The following is a 22,828-nucleotide window of genomic DNA, read 5'->3' as shown; positions in this document are numbered from 1 at the left end:
ATTATACCAGGTGCCAGTGTTTATGTTGTGGCAAAGTCCCATAGCTTTTTGTAGGAGAGCATTTCTGTAGAAGCCATTGATTCTGTGGTAACCAGATCTTCCAGTGGGTTACATATATTTTAACTTAATTATTTTCATCCCAAGAGGAGCTTAACTATGATCATCAGATAGCTGGAGAAGCATCTATAACCTTATATATAAGCAAGTTCAGTGATTCACTCTGAAAAAATCTTTCTTGCCTAATTTAGAAAATAGACACAGTTGGCTTTAGTAACAGAAGTCTTAAAATGTGGTCATAATAGGCTTTTGAATGTTGCAGGAAAAAGTATTTTGCTGAACTTTTAAAAATTCTTAATTGATATGGAGTTGGTTTAGTTTGGTCCATGTTTATGACCCACCTTTATTTGCTTACCCGTAGAGCTCTGTCTAGAAGCAAAATTTTCATTAGGGCAAATCATGTGATGAGCATATGTAATATTAGTGTCGGAAGTTGTTTTGCAGCTTTTGCCCTTGGCAAACTTCATTAGACATTTATTCATGTTTGAAGTTTGTGGTTTCTTTTCATTTGTTCACCTATTTGCCCTTCAGAATAATAGTCCAACCATGAAATTTATTAGCAGTGTAACTCTGAATTAGTGGTTTCTGATCTTGGATCCTGTGCATTCCAGTCCTGACCTAGTGTTCCCTCCCTGACCTACTTGTCACTACAGCAGTCTTGTCTGATCTTGCAATTTCCTGGCTCATTTTTCCTTTTATTAAACTGTTGCAGGCAAGGTGGAGGAATTACTTCCCGAGATAGCTGATGAAGTTCTGCCTGCTGGAGAGGAGCAGATAGATAGCAGGCTGATAGTATTCTAGAGTTGTTGACAAATTCAGTTTAGAATTTTGATTGTTTTTCATAACAGCCTGAATAATATATAGGTTTTAATATTTGTTTAAGCACTGCTTTTATATAGTGCTTTCAAGTAAAACCAGTGATTTCTAAATTCAAATGTCTTTTCCTTTGCTAAATTATAGTGGGAGCAGGTTAAATATTTCATCAGACTCTTTGAATGATGCTGTTATATTTTAATGTATGCAAACATAGCTGGGGTTCAGTTGCAACATAAAACTGTCCTCAGTAATGTTGAACTTGAATTGAAAACTTGGCACCAAATTTATTCAAGTAGAAACTTTAAAAAATAGTTTCTTCCTATTGTTACCTGAAGAATATATTTAAGAAAGTCTTCATAATTACGTATTTAAGAGTTTGGATACCAAAGGGTTAAAAATACACGTTTTCCTTTTACTGAAGAAATTTTAGATGTTTGTAATGTTTTGTCTGTACAAATGGACATTTAGTAATGTTTTTTTATCTTTTTTTTTTTTTTTAATGATTCCATGTATTTGCTTATTTCCATCTAGGAATAGTTACTAATGTATTTGAGATACAGCATACCAAATTTTAAAGTAACCAGAATCGTGAGTTAATGGTTTTTAGTCCATACTGTTAAACTTTTGTTGAAATAACTGACATAATTAAATTGGCTTCATGCTAAAAATTACTAGAAGTAATTGAAAAGGCAGTGTTTTAGAGCAATAGCTCTTGGTCAAGGTGGTCACATGACAATGGCTTACGCTCAGTAAATGTGCTTCTGCACCTCATGTATGTATATGTATTTTTAATCAAAATGTTGCCTGCAAATATGTGATCCCTTATTATTTAAGTTTCCTGTTTTATGAACCATTGCCCGTTTTAAATCACACAGAAGATTCTGAATCTGTAAAAACTACACATGTCAATGTTTTACAGCTACGTAATTCGAATTGACTTGATTTTTTCAAGTAATCCTAGAAAGGGGGAGCATTCCATATAGAAACTGCTGAAACTGCCACAGGTGCTTCTCCGAAAACCTTACAGTTGTGGCATTGAATGTTCAGTATGGCTTCCTTTCTCCACTCGAGGCATACTGTTGAGGTATTTGTTGCGGTGATTGGTTTTAATGCTAATCTAGGAGTTCAGATATAGATTCTTTAGATTTGCATGCTTTGCTTACCCTAATTTATGATATCTACCTATTTACTTGTAAACTAACAATAGTTAAGTTGAGATCAGAATTTTAACAGAAATATTCTTTATATGAAAATTGTGGTCATCTTTTATTGTCACATGGCATTAACAAAAAAGAAAACATCCTGAAGGTGATGTGACAACTCAGATTCTGAAAAGTATATTTCAGATACTTCCTGATCCGTGGTTTTGCAAATTAAAAAAAAAAAAAAGAAAAACTTATTAGAACGGCTTCTCATATTCTGACGTTGTGACACTATAAGTGGAAAATAGATGGGGGATTAGCTGGCGGCCGAGTGGAGTTTTGTTTTAAAGTTCTTTGGGGAGACACTCTTAGGTATAATAAGTCTTAACATTCTATTCAGAATTTTATTACAGAAAATACAGTATATGAGCCTTTATGTTTTAACTTTAGTAAAGTTTTAAAAAAGTTTATTTTGCCAGTTATTCAGCAGGATAAATAATTCACAGTAAATATTAATCTATGCTTTCCCATGTTTTCATATTGCAATTTTGAAAGAACACTAGGAACTACTGGGAGAAAATGGGTAGCCTGCCCAAAGTGACTTTTCATAGTCTCGGTGAAGGTTGTCATAGCTTCCGTGACAAACTGGAGCAAGTTGATTTTTACTAGTCTAAGAATCTGATCATGTCAACTCTTAAAGAATGTCAGCTTTAAAACTTCAACAGACTAGACCCAGTTTGGACATCAAGTTGACTGGTGTCTGATTTTTTTAAATCTCTGCCCATTTACAAAGATTTTTCAAACGGATGCCAGAGGGGACCAGAAAGGTGAACTGGAGCTTTAGAACAACCTCACAGCACGTCCCCCATGGGGCTTCTTGCTGTCAGAAATGGACAGAGGTACATTTTAGATGAGGCGTCATCTGCCCGAGTGCAGTAAACCAAAGGCACAAAATTCATGTGTGTTTTTTAAAGACTTAGTCTAAAAATATCGTGTACACTTTCATTAGTGCCCCAATTCTCATACAAAATACAGTTTTTGAGAGTAATTTTGAACAGTATCTTCCAGATACTGAAAATTTCCATTTGGACTAGTGTGTGAAGACCACAGTTCAGATTAACTTTGTCTTTAGCAGCCCCTCACTTCGGGTTGGTAGGAGTAGCCAGCAGAGAGTGCAGTGTGGCCATATCACACCCGCAGTGAATACCTCGGGATTGAAGAGTGAAGGCTTGACTGTTTTAAAAGTACTGTAACAGAAGAAAAGACCAAATTCAAATGTGAAATTATCATAGAACCTGTAAAATCCTAAATCACATTCATGTGCCCAGCTCCCATTGGATTTTAGGAAAATCATGGAAGGTTGCTTAGGTTGAATATCTGCTTAAACTTGTAACACTAAATAGAGCTGAAGGCTTAATAAATTGATGATACATTTTAACCAGGATAACTGTTTCAACTCTTAAAACGTTAAAATTGAAACATGCTTAACAAATAGGAGAGCATATATTTAAAAATGCATTTAAAGGCCTGAGCCTGTTTTGTTAAAGTGTTTTAAGAATTATACCGCATAACTATTCTTTATGCTGCTCTTCACCTAGAAACCCACGTGATTTTCAGCCTCTGTGTAATACGTTTGAAAACCCTTTCTACTTATTAAGAAGTGACTTGAGGAATTCAGACCTGTAAAGACAGTTTCCGCCTCATTCATATTAAGCACGTCGCCTAATTCAGTCGTAAGACACTTAGAACTTTTAACAGAAAACACTCAGATGGAGTAGGAATGATTATTTCTTCTGCATGCTCTCTCAAGGTATTTTAATTTACATTCTTCTAAAGTTTACCTTTAGATATTCTCTTGATATTTAACATTTTGTGATTTAACAGATTTGGCAACTTCTAAAAAGTTATTTTTTTGTTTGAATTGAATAGTGCAGAAAATTACCAAAGAGACAGTTTTCAGGAACCATAGGTATCTGTTATTTAGAGTAGAGGACTAGTCAGAAAGAGAAAGACAAATACCATGTGATATCACTTACACGTGGAATCTAAAATATGACACAAATGAACTTTTATGAAACAGGAACAGACTCACAGACATAGAGATCAGACTTGTGGTTGCCAAGGGCAAGGGGGAACAGGGGAGAGAAGGATTGGGAGCTTGGGGTTAGCAGTTGAAACTGTTGTGTATAGAATGGATAAACGACAGGGTCCTACTGTATAGCACAGGGAACTATCTTCAACATTCTGTGATGAAACATAAAGGAAAAGAATATAAAAAAGAATGTGTGTGTGTGTGTATATATATATGTATAACTGAATCACTTTGCTGTACAGCAGAAATTAACATTGTAAATCAACATACTTCTATAAAATAAAATTTTTTAAAAAAGAGTAGAGGACTAGTTACCAGTATTATCTATTGGTTAAATGTTACTCAGTTGGTCCAGCCCATTGTTTGTTTTTGTATGGCCCATAAACTAAGAATGATTTTTATGTTTTTAAAGGGTTGAACAAAGATCAAAAGGATAATATTTCATGACACGTTAAAATATATGAAATTCAAATTTCAGTGCCAGTAACTAAAGGTTTATTAGAACATAGCCAATGCTGTGTTCACACATCATCTAAGGCTGCTTTCAGGCTAAAACGAGAGAACGGAGACTGTGGCCCGTAGAGCTAAATGTTTTTGCTGTCCAGCCCTTTACAGAAAAAGTGCCTGCCCCGGATTGGTGATCCCAGTCATTCCTTTCCACCCAGTTTTTGTGCACCATACGATTGCAGAGCCACTTGCAAGGTTTTAAATATGAGCAGAGCAGAATTAGCGTGTTAAACTACAGGTAAAGAAAGGAGGAATGAGTGTGGGTATGTAGGAAAGGAGATGGGAAGGAAAACGTTCGGAGGTAGGAGAGGGAAGTGGGCGGTTCTGCTGGCCTGTTCCAGGGTCAGGTATTAACGGATCTTTCTGCTTTAGAGGAACGTAACACTGTTAAACTGAATGTTACATTCAGTCCTTAGTAACTGAGAAATAATATAGTTGAAAACTTCTGTAGTTTCACCAGAAGTGGAGAAGGGATACTGTATGTTCCTGTTTCTAATAATACTACTGTAGGGATAGTGCCAAAATTATAATCTCCCAGGTAATTTTTCCAGTTACCTTACGTCCCAGATTCTGATATCTGTCCATACATTTTCTGGAATGTTTTGAACTCCCCTTTGGATCTCTCTTTGGATCCCTCAGAGTTATATGAGGAACCAGTTGAAGTTCAGTTCGGCTTGTGGTTGTTCTTACTTGCTTGGTCCACACATGAGTACATAGCATGAGTTGACTCTAGTGACTGTTCTTTTGAGTTTTGAAGATAATACTTCACACCACCTGGAAATCTGATTGGCTTCGTCCAAGCCGAGTGATGTGCACGTGTTGGGACCACTTGTGGTAGTTGGAGACGGGCAGGAGACGCTGCCTGTGTTCTCAGGTGCAGGCAGGCGCTCCCACTCAGACATTTACAGTCTCTGTGGCCTCCGGATATTGGCGCGCACTTGCTCTTTCTCTTTAAGGCTGTATTTCCTTGGAAGAACAGTAAACTTGCTATTCTAACTCAGATTCAGTCTACTGTTCAGTTTCTGAATTAAGAGTAAGGGAATTGAGTGTAGTTTGGATGTTCTTGTTTTCAGTGACTTAGAAAAGTTGGCATGCTCCCTGAGCATCTCAGCTTTCTTCAGTGAACTGGCATTTAGGGTGGTAAATGCCATTTAAAAAATCTGTGTGCTGTTCTTTATTTTATCATCCACTGAGGAGTAATCTTTACTGTCAGCGTTATTTGTCCTGATTTTAAGCAGCAGCTTCTCATTTCTGTATTCTTTAATTTTTGGAGAGCAAGTTCATATTTATCTGTAGAAATGATCATTTTTTAAACTTTGCTTATGTTCTGGGTCTTTGTCTTTTCAAATTGTGTAGAGTTAAATTTTTTTTTAATTTTATTGCAGCTACTTATTCTGTTCACATTCTTGATAGAGTAGACCTTTTTGGACCATTCACTCATGATATCTTCTGAAAATGTAATACACCATTTAAAAAAATTATCCAGTTTTACACTTGCTTGAATGTTAAATTTCTATAACATGTTGATATTAAAAATCAAGTATCTGATCATTTTCTATACACATAACTAATGTAACTCACTCTACCCAAACTTTGATGTTTCCTCTCTATTTAATTCATATATCAAAATATTGTGAAATTTTAGAATAATGTTTATCAGAAGTCATAGCCATGAAATCAAATAAAAATGTCAGTTTTAGTTCTCAGTAGCCCTGCACACAGCTGCCTTATATTTTTAAGAAAATATTGTTGGTTTTGGGGATTTTCAAGTTTTGTCTCTTCTATATTTGATCAGATTGAGTTTGGGCTTTTGCCTTTCTTCAGAATATATGATACATTTCTTTATCTCATGCTTTTAAAAGTGGGAACATATTTAGTGATTGTCCAAAAGTATATAGATTTTTCATTTCTGAGTTTGGAACCTTCTGCGTATGATGGCTGGAAATAGGAATACAGGGCTTATTGTTATGTTTAAAATGGAAAATCCTTATTTGTCCCTGATTCTGTAGTTTTCTCCCTGAAATGGCTTTTTTTTTTCATTCACGTTAATCTAGGGAAAAAGCATCCAGGGTTGTGCCCTGTTCTTTCGGGAACAAGACGAGGCCTGTGTTTGGTCACAGCTGCACTGTCTGTGGCAGAGCTCGCTGGGAGGTGTGGTACTGCCTCGGCCCTTCAGTGCTTCTCCAGTTTCAGTGGATCAGTGTGCAGCTAACAACCTGTCTTGCTTTTTACAGATTTATTTCACAGAGCAGTGTATTTTCTTGTCTTCCAGGGGAACTTAAACGTGGAGTTGCTTTTGTTCCCTCAGTTTTTATTGTTTCCTAATTAAGATTTACAATTTCAACTGGTTCTTTCGTATTCATCTTATTTAGAGCTTTCATTTATATTCTGCCACCACTTCTGATTTAGTCTGACTCTTAGCTAATGCAGAGGACATCGGACCGTTACTTGTTAATGTTATTAGCCACGCAGGATGATGTTGATTCTTTCTGATGGTAGGACTCAGCCTAGGGGGATGAGTTCCTAGGACAGTATTAGAAGGAAACACCCACTCAAATGCTCTGAACTTCTGCAAGTTTTCCTAAGGCCAAAAAATTCAGCTTTTCAGATCTCCAGTCTGATGATAAATTAGTCTCAGGACATCCTTCTAAACTTCCACTTATAGTGTCACATGTTAGCACAAATTCTGGCTTGTCGTTAAGCCAGTTGCCTTTGTTGTTAGGAAGCCAATTGTTATAAATGCCATGGACAATTCAGTACATGTTTGTTTGTTATGATTTTACTCGAGCTAAAGGAATGGATTATTAAAATTAAGTGCAGATAATATAGAATTCAGTTTCAGGTTAAGTCTGAAGTTAGCATAAATTTATATTCTTCAGACTAACATAAAAAATGATTTTGAGAAGTTAAATAGGAAGATGCCTTTTTTTAAAGTTTAGTATATTGATTTTTAAATTACTATCTCCCAAATCTTGCTTAGTAATCAAATGTGCATAAGAGAGAAGTTAGTTACAGAGCTAGGATGAGTAACTCCTTCTTTAATTCAGACTTGCTGTAAATCTGTATGCTCTTTCATATCACCTGCAGATAGTTAGTCAGTTCAGCAGGAACAGAGACCAGATGCAAATGGTAATGGGATGTAATTCAGTGTTTTTGTGTCGTACAGCCTGAGAAATGCCAGTGGCCTGACGGCAGCAGACATTGCTCAAACCCAGGGTTTCCAAGAGTGTACCCAGTTTCTCTTGAACCTCCAGAATTGTCATCTGAATCCTTTCTATAACGGTGGCCCCTTCAATGGGGGCCATCCGAATGTATTTCCTAATCACATTAGTGTGGGAACAAATCGCAAGAGATGCTTGGAAGATTCGGAACCCTTTGGAGTAAAGAAAGCTAGAACCACAGGTGAGACCACTTTGTGGGTGGGAAAGAGCAAACTTGTTTCCTTTCTTTAACATGTTTTCTTTTTTATGGCTGAAAGCACCTTCGAGACGACTCCTTCACGTAAGGGGTACTGTGCCCGGAGGACTCTGGTGCAGTGATGGAGGAGTTTTTCCTGTGTTGCCACTTTGAAGATTGGCCATTTAACGAAAGGGGAGGATATGAGAGGGCAGTGTTGACAGCTGAAGTGTAAATGTGTGTATATAACTTTCTGCACACCCAGGTTTACCTGCCATGAATTAGATTTTTCTCGTTTGTTGTTCCTGTTTGAAATACAACTATTAAAAAAAAATCTGCCCCCGTGCCTCATTTTTTTTTTCCTGTGAATTTTCCTGGGCTTACAACAATTGTTGGTCTGATAGTAAAATATAATTTCACATCTGGGAAGGTAGATGTTTGCATTGGACACAGTGTGGTGTGTGTTTGTGACAGCAAGGCCTGGTGTGCCACTTTGACATTGAGGACTTAAGTCTCTAAGGTAAGTTACTTTAGTTTTAAGTGTTCTTCCACCTTTTTATCTTTAGATGGTTTCGGGGTTTGTAAATAAGCAGAGTCAGCTAGTCAGTCTTTATGGTTGAGGAAAAAACTCTCCCTTTCATTTAGGGGGAAAAAATTAAGAATTACTAGCTTGGCAGGAATATTTAGCAAACTTACATGGAAAGGGAAATTTAGAGATGACGGTGAAAAGTAATCATGGTGAAATTATGCACTCAGATAACTTTGCCGGAGATAACTACAAAGTTGTGCCCTTTGGCTTTAAAAAAACAACAGCTATACATGTATAGTCTGAGCAAAACCCGAGTGGCTAGATTCAGTTGACTTTAATGTGTCAGCTTTATCCTCTTCCCAGTGCTGTGCCTCTTTTGCGTAACTGGAGTCTATCCAAACAAAAACATTTCTCCTACAGAGTCAGTAAAATTGTATCATCTCCTTCACAACTTTTAAAATGTTGGTCAGTATAAAAACTTGTGATTATGTGACTTTTCTATAGAAATGAATGTATGAACTTAAAAGTAATAGTTTCTCAGATTCATAGCTTTTGTAAGTTACGGGCCTAATAGATTTTAGAAAGGTATAAAAATCACATGCACAACCTGAAGGTATGTCTAAACTTCAAAAAATATTCCTTGTTTTGTTTAATGCCTGGTTAATAATTTCGGGATGGTATTGTTAGCTTCACTCTACGACCTCATGCAAGAATTGGACGGGTGTCCATATCATGTTAGTGTATAGGATAAATCTTAAATTCTGTTTAGTTTTTTAAAAAGGATGTCACTTAACATTCTAAGAAGACTCTAATGTACCTAAAGAGTTTTAAACTAGTCTCATCAGGTTTTAAGTTGGGTTGAATTGGCCAGCATCTTCTTATTGAAGTATCTCTTTCATGCCTTTCCAAGGATTCCTAAAACTTAAGAACTTGTTTCCTAGACCCTGGGGGTGCACAAATAGGGCTTGAATAATCATGCAGGTATTTGGGAGATTTTATTCTCCTCCTCTAGACAGGGATTCATCTTGGCTGACTGAGTTAGAGATTGGTGTTTTGCACATGAAACTCACAGTGCAGCTTTCCCAAAGTGCCCATCCCTTAGTGCTCAGGTCGAGGATGCCAGTTGAGAAGAAAATGGGGTTGCAGCCTGGCGTTTGAGTTTGCAGGGGATGATTACGCACACCTAAGCCTCAGTGCTGCTCCAGTGCACGTGGAGAGAGCGGGGGTCTTCTCACCCTCAGCACGTGCGCCTGACTTCTCAGCTCCTGTTTCCGGGCCCTCGCGTGGCTACTGGCCCCTGAGGTTCAGCCCACACGTCACTCAGGATTGTGCATATGTGTGGATGCGCCTGCAGAACAGATGGGCCTTCGTCCCACCCTTGCCGCTGCACTCCTTTTTCTTTTCTCTGGGAGAAGGTTTCTCTTTTTTCTTTTTGCCATAACATACTGTGAATGGGGTATTGGGGCAGTAATCCTCAATTACTAAAACAAGGTTTTTCTTTCCAACTGCCTGAATTTTCTAAGTGAAGTAATAGTTGGCTTCAATAGCTGTATAGTTATTTACATTCTGTGACTGGGGTTTTTTGGTATGTGTGTGGGTTTTTTTTTTTTTTTTGTATGTTGCTTTAGTTCATTTTCATTTAATTTCTGACATCTTGTTTTGATTTGCTGTATAAATGTGTGAGCTTGAGGTTTTGCTCATTCTGAATTACTCATTTTGTAGATAAGTTTTTAGTTCTAATGCCAGAGTAAAAAAATATGTGTTTACTCCCTTGTGTAACATATGCATATAAAATACATCTTTGAATAACTTCACATGTAAAAGTATTTAGAGAAATTTTAAATCTTTTGCGGGGAGCGCAATTTAAGTTTGCTGTTTTAAAAAGAGATGCCTGGCATAATATCTTGGCAACATAAATACATAGCGTGGACCTTATCAATAAGCTTAGTCTATTCTGTCTTACTAGAATTTAATAACTACACATATTGATGTTTTTAGTGTGGAAAATATATTCGCAAAAGCAATCACTTTCAGAAATTTTTCTGGCTAAGCCAACTCTTAAAGATGTATGTGTCCTGTAAAATTGACTCTTAACTTTAAGTTTGGAATCACGAATGTGAAAGTTAACCTCCTCCTCTCCATAGAGAGTAGGAACTCTCTCAATAAACTGTTTTCAGATACTTTAAGGTAATCGGAGTAATTTTTCCCATGGAAACCTTATTGATGTAAAAGAATGTTATGCAGTGATAATTTGTTCTGCTCAAATACAGACTGTCCTTGGAAGCAAGTTTTACTACAGATATACTTTAAATGCCTTTCATGTGGTCATTCACAGCAGTATCAGAATGCACTCTGGTCAGAACACAGATGTGATAGTTGTGGCTACGACCTCTCGAAGGTGAAATAAAATCCAAAGCTATGTGGGTGGTTGATATAAATGAAAAGTACTTTGGGGTAGTATTTTCCCCGGTATGGATTTTGTTCACTTAAGATGGTGCAAGGAAGTATCAGTATATAACTAGGTTTTGGGTTGGTTGGGTTTTCTTTTCCTCCCTGTTTACCAACCATTTGCTCAGGATGGAATGACAGGTGGACCTCGGGACTTCAGCTGCTCAGTAAAATTTGTGTTAGGTCTGTTAGCATTCTAGTTAATCTTCAGGAGTAACTGCAATTATTCACAAATGTATTCCTGGAAAACTTGTCCCAATTATCAGTGATCCAGGATAGAGAAGAATGCCACTCCCATCCATGAGAGAAACTTTTCATCTTGTTTTTAATCCATAATTGTTGGGGTGCAGCTCCAGGGTGTTCACTGGGGAGAGGCAGTGTGAGTTACAAACTGACCCAGGAACCTACAGTTTTATTTGGGGTTAACAGTTGCCATCAGTAGGAGGCTGTGGTGGTACCAGACCTCACGTGTTGACTTCACGGTTTTGTTTTAGTCAAATAGATGTATTACTGAGCTTAGTATCTCCTATGTCACGTGTTAGGTATTTAATATAAAACACCGTTTAGGAAAAGTACAGCATGCCTTAGCTTCAAGTCAGCAGTAGGAAGTTGCTCAGCAGATGATCCCCAGGATGAATTTAACATAGAGAATCTCCCTCCACTTTCTGCTCCGAATTGTTCCTTTTGACCAGGCTTAAAAAGACGAAAGGAGGATGGGTGTGGCTTAACGAGCTTGTTAAGTGATACAGGTTAGCTAATGATTTAAAACTTTAGATGATAGAAATCAAATTGGTAATGTAGTTCCATGTATGTGACATACACAAAAGACTTCAGTAACGTCTCGTGTATCTTCAGTGTTCTCAAACTTGCAGTAAATGGCTGTATTTACTTTTAAAAATTTGACCAGAGAACATTCCTAATTGCAGTAACAAATGATTGTTTTATCTCAGTCCCCAAAGACACAGCATTTTATAAATACAGTCTGAATGAATGACATTTAAGAACCAGGTGATTTTCTGTGTTAGTCTTGAGCTCAGCAAACCTCATGCACCTCGTCCTCTGCGCACTGTGGCGGCTGCAGCGGGAATCAGCCAGGGCCAGGTCCTGGCACGCTTTGTTCCGGGTGGTCTGTGTCACATGCACCTTCCCTTCCGTGTTCTTTTAGCAGAACCCCAGATCCCTCGTCAGTGTTTCCACAACTGTCACTGCTTCTCCGTGTCCTTGGCACCTTCACTAACCTGCCCTCTTGAATCTCCCCACCCCCAGTCTGCTGCAGTTGGGGCCATGGCAGGAGTCCCACGGAAGGTCACCGTGTGGTAGAACCACCTTCCTACTGGCTTTATGTGGTGGTGTGATTTTAACAGGACCTTTCTTTGCGAAGGTAGTTATCTGGGTAAAATGTACTGTATAGTAGAAGAGAACAGTTGTAATTAGTAATGCAGGGAAACCACTAAGGAAACGTTTCCTTCCTGGTTCGTTTCATGGAGAACAGGGTTCCCCAATGGTCAGAGCTCCCAGTTCAGTGGGAAGGCCAGAGGGGTGTGAGGTAACCTTGGTTGTGGGTCAGCACGTAGGATTTCCCGCACTGGCCCCCTCAAGAGGCACAGAGGACCGTGAGCCACTAGTCGGTCCCGTGGCCCCAGGCTGCACTTGACACGCGGAGTGAAAGTGCTTGACAGCGCACATCGCATGGTGTCAGCTGTGTGGGTTGTGTCTAGGTAGTGGCGCCCTGTTACCTAACTAAGTGTTCACATCTTAAAGCACAGGACTGTGTAGACTGGTTTTTGCCTCGTAAGAGATTTCCTTGCCTTAAAAGTTAAGTCTGCTGAGGCGTTTCTCACGAGCCCTAGATGTGCCTTGTAAGTGCGCCTGGCAGTCGAAATCCTGTTGTGTGCATGTTCTGCATCTTGGCGTGAGCGGCGTGCCGCTTGTACAGTGAGGGCACGTCTTCCTAAGCTGACCCACAGCCAGCACGGAAATAAGCTTCCTTGATGGTACCGTTTCTGGAATGCTGCAGACCCTCCCTGTCTTTAAAAGTTAAGGCTTTTCCTATGTTTTAAAACTCCTTGATCAGAAATTGTTTAGTTTTAGAATCTCACTGGTATCTGGCTTTAGGAGTTTTTTTCAAGTCTTAGATGAAAATTCAGATGCGGGTTTCTGTGTTGCCCTGGGCACCTTCCCGAATGGAGCATCTTTACTGGCCCCAAGGTCAAGGATGAGTGGCTTCTTAGGCAGTGGTTAACACCTGGTCATGACTCCACCTCTGGGGGAAGAAAACTGGGAGGGTTTATTTTGAGCCAATCCTAGGTGATTTTCTGTCTTAAATACGCATCGTCTAACGTGTATTGAAGTCATGTCTAGTCAACAAATACCTGCTTTGGCAGTCAAAGTAAAAGATAAGGACGCTTTTAACCAATGTTCGGTAATTTTTCCTTTTAACTGGAATAGGAAAATGGGAAGGGAAAGTGCTGCTTTTCTAAAGCAAATAGAATCAAAATGGATACTTTTGGAAGAAAATTTTTTTTCTGAAATGTCTACAAGCCACTTTTCTCAGACGCGGCCTGGAATATTTCGGTAGTTCCTTTGGCAATGACGATACGTGTATTGGGAGAAAAGGCCGCAGGTGGCGTGCTCCGTGGCCGTGGAGAAAGGAGTCGAGTCCAGATGCAGTGTCCTTCAAAATTCTGAAAGGCCAATTTTAATTTCATGGCTTATAGTGCAGTTTTAAAAGGTAAATGATTACCACCTCAGTGCTCCCGTTGAGCTGTTTCAGCCCTTCCCGTTTCCAGGTGTTAGAAACAAAGACATGAAGATGTCGGTATAAAATCCATCACCCAGGGCTCTAGGCATCTAGGTTAGCAGCCAGGGGGCTGCACAGCCCGGCAGATGGAGACTGCATGGGAAAAACGCCTTGCAAAGACTGCATATCTACGGAGAGGGTAATTAAATTCTAGGCTGTCTGTATTAGCTTATGCCTCCCACGTTCAAGAGTTTTCTTTACTAGAATCTGAAAGCTTTGGTGTGTTTCGTTGTTATCCCGCTCTATTGGTGAGCAGCTACCTGCATGAACAAAAGACACGTGTAGAAGGATAGCGTCCCTCGTGCACTGCGTAGGCCTCTGGTTAAGGGATCAGTCTCTGCTTTAAGGTGGTATTGTGCCCGCTCCTCTATACCCGCTTTTATTTTGAAAATCCCTCCCTTTGCCACCAGCTCGTCTGGCCCCCTAGTGGCAGGTCTGCCCTCCTGTCCTTTTTCATTTTATAGCTAGTCTGACCTGAGATGACTACTCTCTCGTTACTCTTAATAGTTTTGCTTGCTTTCTGTGTGTGTGCCTTTTCTGGCTAGAGCCTGGGCATCATTCATCGATGGAACACTGCCAGGCACTGGGCTTGGGGAGTGAAGAGACACATTGCCTGCCTTCATGAAGCTGTTTTCTTGTTGCACTTTTGGGGGAGGAGGGGGGGGGTCCTCGTGTCTCACCTGTCAGCTTTCTTTTTAAAACCTGCTTTTCAGAGATCTGAAACTGCCGCTGTAACCTAGATGTCACTTTCCCCAAGGAACACGGGCCCTGAATTCCTGAACAAAACCAGGCGTTATGAGTATGGCTACATAAAGCTATCTGCACCGTATCCCCAGTGAAGTCTGACCTTTTGTATGAGGACGTCTGTGGCTTTGCCCCGATAACCTGCACTGGTTCTCAGTAAACTGCCTGGTCTGGCTCATCAAACGTGGGCCTTGCTACTGCAGGCCCCTCATCTCCGCGGTGACTGACCGAGCACTGAAGGTTGTGAGGCTTCTGTCAACCAGTACCTGGAACATCCCTCTCCCAGCCCTCCACCCCACCCCCATTTTCTAAGACGTCCTGTTTACCACTGACTTTTTGAAAGTACCTTGTTTCATAGCGAAGATGGAGCCTAGCCTATCGCTGACTTGGGGCCTATGGAGGATTAAGAAAAGCTTCACAAGACTGAAGTCCTCAGTTGTTGCCTCTGGCTTTAAATCACCTCCGTCTGTAGGGTGCTTTTGGCTTCACACCTGTGCAGATTTTTTCTCAACTGCACAAATTACACGGCTCTGTTTCTGTTTCTTCCATATACTGATCATTGAGAATTTGTGTTTCTCTTTTATTAAGACTTTTTTTCATTTAAAACTGTTTCAACCGTTTGGAGAATACTCTGGAACTGATATGCTCATTCCTATATTGAAAATGACTCGTGTGTGTCCAAAATTAGAAGTAATTGAAGCTGCACAGTTCAGGTCTCTCTGTTTTTAAATGTTTATTTGAAAGAAATTACACTGAAAGTTGTTACTTATTTGTTGTATATACCCTCTGACCCAGAAATCATTCTAGTTTATCTTGGAAAAGAACCAGAAGTGTATGCAAAGGTGCGTTTATAGGGATGTTAGTTATGGTATATTCATGATGGGAAAGAAAACGAGCCACCCACACCGCAGTGGGGAGCTGGGTGGTGGGTGAACTGTAATGCAGGCATACAGTGGGTTATTATTCAACTTGAAAGATCCTTTTGAACTTACTTGATGGGATGCATTCATGCCATGGTAAGTGAATAAAGGCGAGGCATGCAAGTGATTTTCTTTGGATCCAATTTTGTAAAAATGCGTGCTTCTTAAGACTGGAGAGCCATACGCTGCATGAGAGTGGCTGCTCCCGAGAAGTAGGCTGCCCCGGGGGCGCAGGAGGCATTGCTGCCCAGGGTATGTGACCCCTGGAGGAGTGGCCAAGTGTGCACATGAGCTGTTCTCCAAGATGCGGGAGTGGGAGTCTCATAAGAAAGGTGCGTGCGTAGCGTCCTTTCCAAATGTCTTGGAACCCAGACGTTTAGTGGGTGTTTCCAGTTGCGTTGCATCTTGGTGCAGAGGGCCAGAGCTGCTCGGGTGGTACTGGACAAACCTGTCTTGATCTCGGCTTTTACTTTATTTTCTGTTAATGAAATAAGTTAACTTTTTTTAAAATTTGAGGACCGTTTTAATGGTTTTTATGTTCAAGAATTGTCATTTCTTTATGAAAAACAACTGAAGGAACGTGTGGGGGCATAACGTAGAGTGTCCTGAATCTTTAAAACGAGCTAGAAATGTCTCTGAGTTGTATAACTGCTTTACATTGTCTAAATAACAGCCCTAAATGAAAATTTATGCCGACAAGTAAATCTCAAGTAGGTATCTGAAATGCCATGACTTTTCATCGAAACTGCACATTTGAGGAATTGTTTTCTGTTGGGGAAAAGTACGTTTCTTGGTAGTGTGCCAAGTCCATTAATAATCCGTAGATTGTAAAGTTACCTGACAGTTTTGGAGCCTCCAGTGCTCAGACAACAAGGAATGAGAAGCATCTGTGTTAAAGTCCCTGCTTCGGTGTAGGGAACCTAAAATTGCCTTTGTTTTCTGTGCAGCTCAAAGCTCGGATGACCCCATGCCGCTCCTGAATGGCGAGGCGGAAGACGATGCTGACAGCATGCACATCGATAGAGAGTTTGTAACAGGTGGGAGTGGACAGTTTCCTGTTAGCCACAGCAGCGGTCCAATGGTCGAAGACACCAAACAGCAGGAGGGTGGTTCTGTTGGACCGAAAGAAATAGAAATCTATACTGTTTCAGCAATGCAGACCCCCTGCCGTTGCAAGAACCAGTATGCGTGTTATTTCTAACATGCGTTCGCTCAAGCAGTTTTTGCACTTTGCCCAGTGTTTTAAAGAATGTTATGCTATAATCTGCATATCTTGGACAAGTTTGTAGCTATAAGGAGAAGTGTTTTGGTGCATTTTATGGATATGAGAAATATAAGTGCAATCTTCCTATTTTGATTTGAGACTTGCTCAATGTGCCTTGTTTAATTTTAATGAGGTTTCACGTTTTTCATTTTCTGACAGAGGACCTTGGGGTGACTCTACCAAACGAACATCTATTGCTAGTAATTTCGAAGCGATAAACAGCAAAAGGAATGTCTGGCTGTAAACACTGAGAACTAGTAGATGTTGTGGTTTTGACTTCTAACCAGTCAGGCCACTGTGAAATCTCTAACTCAGCATTCCTGGTTGCTTTGGTCTGTGTGGCGCTCACTCTGAATCTGCTAAGATGCTGAGCACTGTGTCTCACAGAACACACTTCTTCACTAAAATTGGTGATATATTAAAACACTTGAGTCATTTTTGGTTTTTAAAAAGTAAGGGCTTTGTTTCTTTTACTATTTAAAGATTTAGCCATTTAGCTAATGCTTTTTTCTACCATTCTTTTTTTTTTCTGCGGTACGCGGGCCTCTCACTGTTGTAGCCTCTCCCGTTGCGGAGCACAGGCTCCGGACGCGCAGGCTCAGCGGCCATGGCTCACGGGCCCAGCCGCTCCGCGGCATGTGGGATCTTCCCGGACCGGGGCACGAACCCGTGTCCCCTGGCATCGGCAGGTGGACTCTCAACCACTGCGCCACCAGGGAAGCCCTCTACCATTCTTTTATCTAGGTGACCATGAAAACATTTTAGCCATTCTCTTAATATGTTAATATATTTGGAAATAGATACTGGTTTTTTTAAAGTTTTATTATATCTGTATGCTGAATTCTTTACTGGGGATAAAAGATTATATATATTGTTTCCCAGAGGTACATGAAAAAAATCATTTTTGTTCACTAAGATGAAAAGAAAATGTGTACATCTTTCTAGAAGCTACAGAATTGTCACGGATGGAGTCACCATTTTGCCAAATACTTAAATGGGTAGATTTTCCAAGGGAAACTGATTGGATAATACATTTAAAGATCTTGGCTAAAGATAAATAACTCAAAGCCAGCTTTTTAAAAAATGTCATTGCTACATGCTTTTAAAAAGGCAGAAGTAATCACTCTTTAATCTTCAAACATTAATTCCCTCGGTTTTCGGATTAAATTTAATGCCGCTCTTGAACCTAACGTTGAAAAGGCCAATGTTTAAACTCAACTCATCCCATACGATAGGTGCCAAGTAAGCATTCCCCATGTTTTTCATCACTTCGTTTGTAACACTCTCTGACTGAATAAACAAAAGGTATGGAATTGCTAGCGGTCACTTGCAGTAGGTGGGCGAGGGGTTGGGGTGCAAGAGGCGAGTCCTGGAAGGCACGTTGGAACAGAGTGTATGGGCGGCCCTGGGCGGTCCTGCAGACCGTCCGTCGGCAGGTGCAGGTCTGACCAAGCAGCCGTAGGTCTTAGCCAGTCTCTGGGAGGTTTGCTGCTCTCATGCTCAGTTTTACTAGATGTTTCATAATGACATGGGGTTACAACTAGCCTTGATTTTGAGAATGCATAATGGAGCTAATTTACTTTAGCTGGGCACCAGAGAAGAAAGATACACATGCAGTGACCATTAAACAAAAAAACATCCGTCTAGTTAACTCGGATTTCTGAGGCCCAGTCACCTAAAAATATAGTTTCTATCTTTGTTAGTAGTAGTATAGTTGTCTTATTAACTATCGAAGTCAACATCCTACTCATGAGTTTTATTACCCAGGAAAAGCTGTTTATTTTGGGGAAAAAGTAAATAAATATTTCCCTGGGAATAACTTGTTTTATTTTTAATTTTACCTCATGTTTAGTTCTTGAAACACTTGTTCTCCAGCCTTAAGTTTAACTAAATAGAAAATCTGTCGTTCAATTTGAAAAGAAATAATCCATAATCCGCTGAAGAATTTATAGCGGCTGTTAAACTGTGTCACTTAAACTGCCAGAAAATTGATGATTAATAGAATGTTTAGAAGATGTTTTTGTTCATTGAACAAGATGTGATTTTTTTTGTCATCAGAAAGATTTTCAGGACACACAGAAACCTATGTCTGGGTGCCAGTCGGGGGTCATAGTGTGCGGGGTGTTAGGGTCATGGGACACACACCTGTGTGTCCTCATTCTAGAGGTTACAGAGTCAGTGCTTCTGTATTTAATGTCGCACTTTACTTGAATAGTGCAGAACATTGGGGTAAATTTTAACATCATTAAGCAAGTCATAATTTTAGATCATTCTCTGTACTGTTCTGTGAATTCCTGTGAACATGAATATTAATTCTTGAGTTTCACTATACAGAAAATACCTTGTAATTGCCTATTCCCATGTGTCCAAACGTTTTGTGATTGACATTTTTTTCCCATAAGACATCTCCCTCTTAACAGATGTCTATATGTGCAGATTATGGTTTTTGAAAGTGGAACCTTGGAGATCATAGTCACTGTAATTGCTGAACTCAGAAGAAACTCTTCAGAACTGTGCTCTTGGCCCAAGACTGTATGCATGGAATCATTAGGGTTCATGGTTCTTCCTGCAGTCTCACAGTGCTGTGTGGCATTTTGCAGAAGTGCTGTGGGATTCGAGTGTTGCTGAGGAAAGCGCTCCCTGTTCCTATTCCTGTGTGCGCGTCCCTGGCTTGGAGGAAGCGCTCTGAGGAGCCTCCTGTGACGCTGTCAGACTTTGTCCCGGGAGCCTCCTTAATTCACATACTTCATCAACTGCTTTTCTTTCTTTCTTTTTTTTTTTTTAATTTCTTAAAAGCTGGAGAAGTTTTTGGTTTATTTTAACCCTTTGTGGGAACACGTTCAGTTCTGATGGACTTTTTCACACGTGACGATTTTTAAAACTGCTCTCCAAAGTAGTCTTAAACTGAGAACAGTTCAGTGCTGTTGGTGTTTTTCATGCGGTATGTTTGTCAGCTGAAGTTCTCTCATTTGGTTCCCCAGCACTAATGAAATCTATAAATGTTTCCTATCTTACCAGGCAAACGCTTCTGTTGTGTTTTACTTTTAAATCACTTATGCACCGTTTTTTGCCTTGCAAGAGGAACTGGTTTGTTTAAAGAAAGGAAACTAAATAAATCCTTTAAAACAGTAGCAGGAATGAAGCATTTTATACTGTCTCCTCCCCTCTGGTTCTGAATTTTGGTGACAGGTGTATTTCTTAATGCAGATACGAAAAACAGTAGCTCCGTATCGAATACACTGACAAATGGATGTCTCATCAATGGACATTTGGACTTCCCTTCCACGACACAGCTCAGTGGGATGGAGAGCAGGAGTGACCAGTGCTTGACAGGACCTAATGGAATTGGCGGTGGACTAGTTCCAGGACCGCCGTTTCCGAGTAGCCAGGGTTCTCCCTGTGTTAATGGGACTGAAGAGCCAGAAAAGGGCACGAGCGTTAACCCCGAGATGTGCGGCTCTCTGCACCTGAACGGGAGTCCAAGTAGCTGCGTAGCCAGCCGGCCCTCCTGGGTGGAAGATATCGGGGAGAACCTGCGCTACGGACACTACCACGGGTTTGGAGACACTGCCGAGAGCATCCCTGAGCTGAGCAGTGTGATAGAGCACTCCAACTCCGTGAAGCTGGAGGAGGGGCACGACAGCGCCGTCCTGGGCACCATGCACCTGTTCCACGGCTCTTAGGGCCGAGGCCGCCGCTTGGACACACGAGGCCTCCTGCTAACCAACTCCGAATGCTAGTGTAGCGTCAACCTGAAGGAATGCCACAACTTGTGCTATTTTCTTACACTTCAGCTTTCTGAGAAGGTGCGCTCTGCTCGGCAGGTTCTCGCCGAGTCCCAGCATGAGCGCAGGTAGGCTTCTTTAGCACACACGTGTCTCTCCGTGGGACAGTGGGGGCCTCTCTCAGGGTGCACTTTTGAAATTTAATTTTTCTGCTGCCAATCTCAATATTTTCTCTTGAATACCATCACCGTAAATCGCCATTTTTCCTTCCGTCAAATTAAATCGTATCTGATCAGGATAGATTGCAGACAGTGAATGAGGTGCCTAGTAATTTACCCCTTTGCACGCGGGCATCATTTTGAAGAGCTTGCTTTTACTCTTTCCAGTAGAATTTTTGACAGAAGACAACTCTTTCCCTATGCAAGGTACAGCCTTACAAAGATTTCTTGCAGTGATTTGTATGAAGAAAAGAACGTTTGTCTTTTTCAAAGTCTTTTCATTGACAACTTTGCTACGTGCCGTGTGGTGAAGGTCTTACTTGTAGACACACGTATTGGTTTGGGGACATGAGTGGTCCCTTCTTTAATGGTGTAGCTCACTGCCCTGGATTTCACTGAAAGCACCTGCAGCCTGGGACTGACTTCTGATTTGATGTGTTTTTATTCCACATTTCCTACTTGGACTCTAGGATTTTTACCACAGATAATGGTTTCCCCTATATGTAGTGGAAGTTACTCTTTGTAGGGGACTGTCAGGTCAAAATATGTAACTGATTCTTTTGACATATATTTTCTTTTTTCCTTGTTTTTGTTTTTTGGGGTTTTCTGCTTTAAAATATATACCACTATGTATATCCAGTTAACTGAGGGAATTTTGAATCTCTCTTAATAAAGCTGCATTAAGTTTATGGTTTTATAGAAATTAGCTTCTGTTTAGGCAACTAGTGGTTACACTGTGCAAATACTGTCATGAATCTTTACTTTTCTGATTTTTGTAATAAAAATTGGTGACGATAGAGGATGTGTCAGATGAACAAAACCAATGTTCTCAGAGTGTTACTAACATTTTGTTTTTAAATTGTCCTTTACACATGGAATAAACAAACGCTCACGCCCGATGTGTCTCTGGGTATGCTTCCCTGCGTGAGGGTGGTCCGTGGGAGGAACTGGAGAGGTCGACTTCTACTGCTGCCTTTCATTTTGCTTGTAAGATTCCATCTACTCTTCTGATCCTCCCATGTAGTCCTTTTCACCGCTTTTGGTTCGTTCACATGCTCTAATTTTATGAACACTCTCACTGGATCTCTCTTGGGGGTAGGGGGAGGTATAAATTGCTGTCAGCTAACAGTATTGTCCCTGCATGCTTATTTTCATAAAAGACCACAACCATAGTTTCCTAAACTTCTTTGGGCCGGCACGTATTAATAAATGTAAGCCTTTTAAGTATATAAATTAGAGTTAATAACGGCAACAGAATAGCCATTCTGGCATGCCTAGTATGTTATTTAAAACGTTTATTTTTGTACGTGATGGAAAAACCTGCTAGACCAAGTGAAGGAGCACGAGCCTTTGGAATTGTCACAAAAATTACTCTGTGCTGAGAGCAGAAGTCAGAACATCTGCCGTGTCACCCCCGCCTTCTCCCGTGCAGGGTCAGTCATCACGCCCGGACGCAGGTGACCTCGGAAACCTTTTTAAGGGACTGATCATGAAGCCACCCAAGTGGCTGAGTTTCAAGACAGAGGAAACCTAATGCCGTTCTCTCATTCCCTGCGTGGACTGTATTTGAAGGTATCTCAGAGGCTTCCTGGTGAACTAATATTTGCTGGAAAACATTAAATGAATCTCTTAAAATACGCTAAAGGTCAGAACATTTGGTTAGCCATGGAATTGGGGAGAATATGACTGCTTCTTGGGGATAAGAATATTGCATAGAATCTATATTTCGGCAACCTCTGTAATTCAGTGGGTGCATGATACATTGTGGTTCAAAGTCACTGACATAAAGTGCTTACAAATACATAAGATTGTTAGGCTGGAATTCTGTCTTGCCTGGAATTTGCTTCAGAACAATGTAGGACTGGAGAGTGAATGGGACGAAACTCAAACAAGATCTGGGCTGAGCTGATATCAACATTGGGTACGTGAAGGTTCGTTATTCTGTCTACTTCATATATAATTGGGGAAGAATTTTTTAAATTAGGATTTTAAGAAGAAAACAAATGTTCTAATACTTCTAAAAACTGCAGACATCATTTTGACGTTGACCAAGAATAAGCTCAAATTTTGCTCTGCTCAACTTACCAAAATTCATTTCATGCTGAACTCTCACGGTAGTTCACTGGTTCTTAACATTTGGTCTGAAGAGCCTTTTAGGTGCTTGTATTAA

General features: G+C 40.3%; 1 protein-coding gene across 5 annotated transcripts in view; it reads left to right on the top strand.

The window, feature by feature from the left end:
* Positions 1-22,372, top strand: part of ANKRD10 (ankyrin repeat domain 10) — a 33,926-nt gene extending 11,554 nt beyond the window's left edge. The window contains exons 4-6 of one of the 5 annotated variants that reach the window (XM_059995850.1): positions 7,781-8,016; positions 16,399-16,488; positions 19,923-22,372. In XM_059995850.1, coding sequence (XP_059851833.1) covers positions 7,781-8,016; positions 16,399-16,488; positions 19,923-20,398 — 802 coding nt within the window. In that variant the 3' untranslated portion in view covers positions 20,399-22,372. Of the gene's footprint in view, positions 1-1,792; positions 1,958-7,780; positions 8,017-8,092; positions 12,153-16,398; positions 16,489-19,922 lie in introns of those variants that run through there. The other 4 variants (XR_011246253.1, XR_011246254.1, XM_069540018.1 and 1 more) reach the window with 4 other exon arrangements.
* Positions 22,373-22,828: the final 456 nt, after the last annotated feature.

The sequence above is a fragment of the Delphinus delphis genome, chromosome 18 (assembly GCF_949987515.2).
Source record: "Delphinus delphis chromosome 18, mDelDel1.2, whole genome shotgun sequence".
NCBI lineage: Eukaryota > Metazoa > Chordata > Mammalia > Artiodactyla > Delphinidae > Delphinus > Delphinus delphis.
The sequence above is the reverse complement of the archived record's forward strand: the minus strand, read 5'-3'. Positions and strand labels throughout refer to the sequence as shown.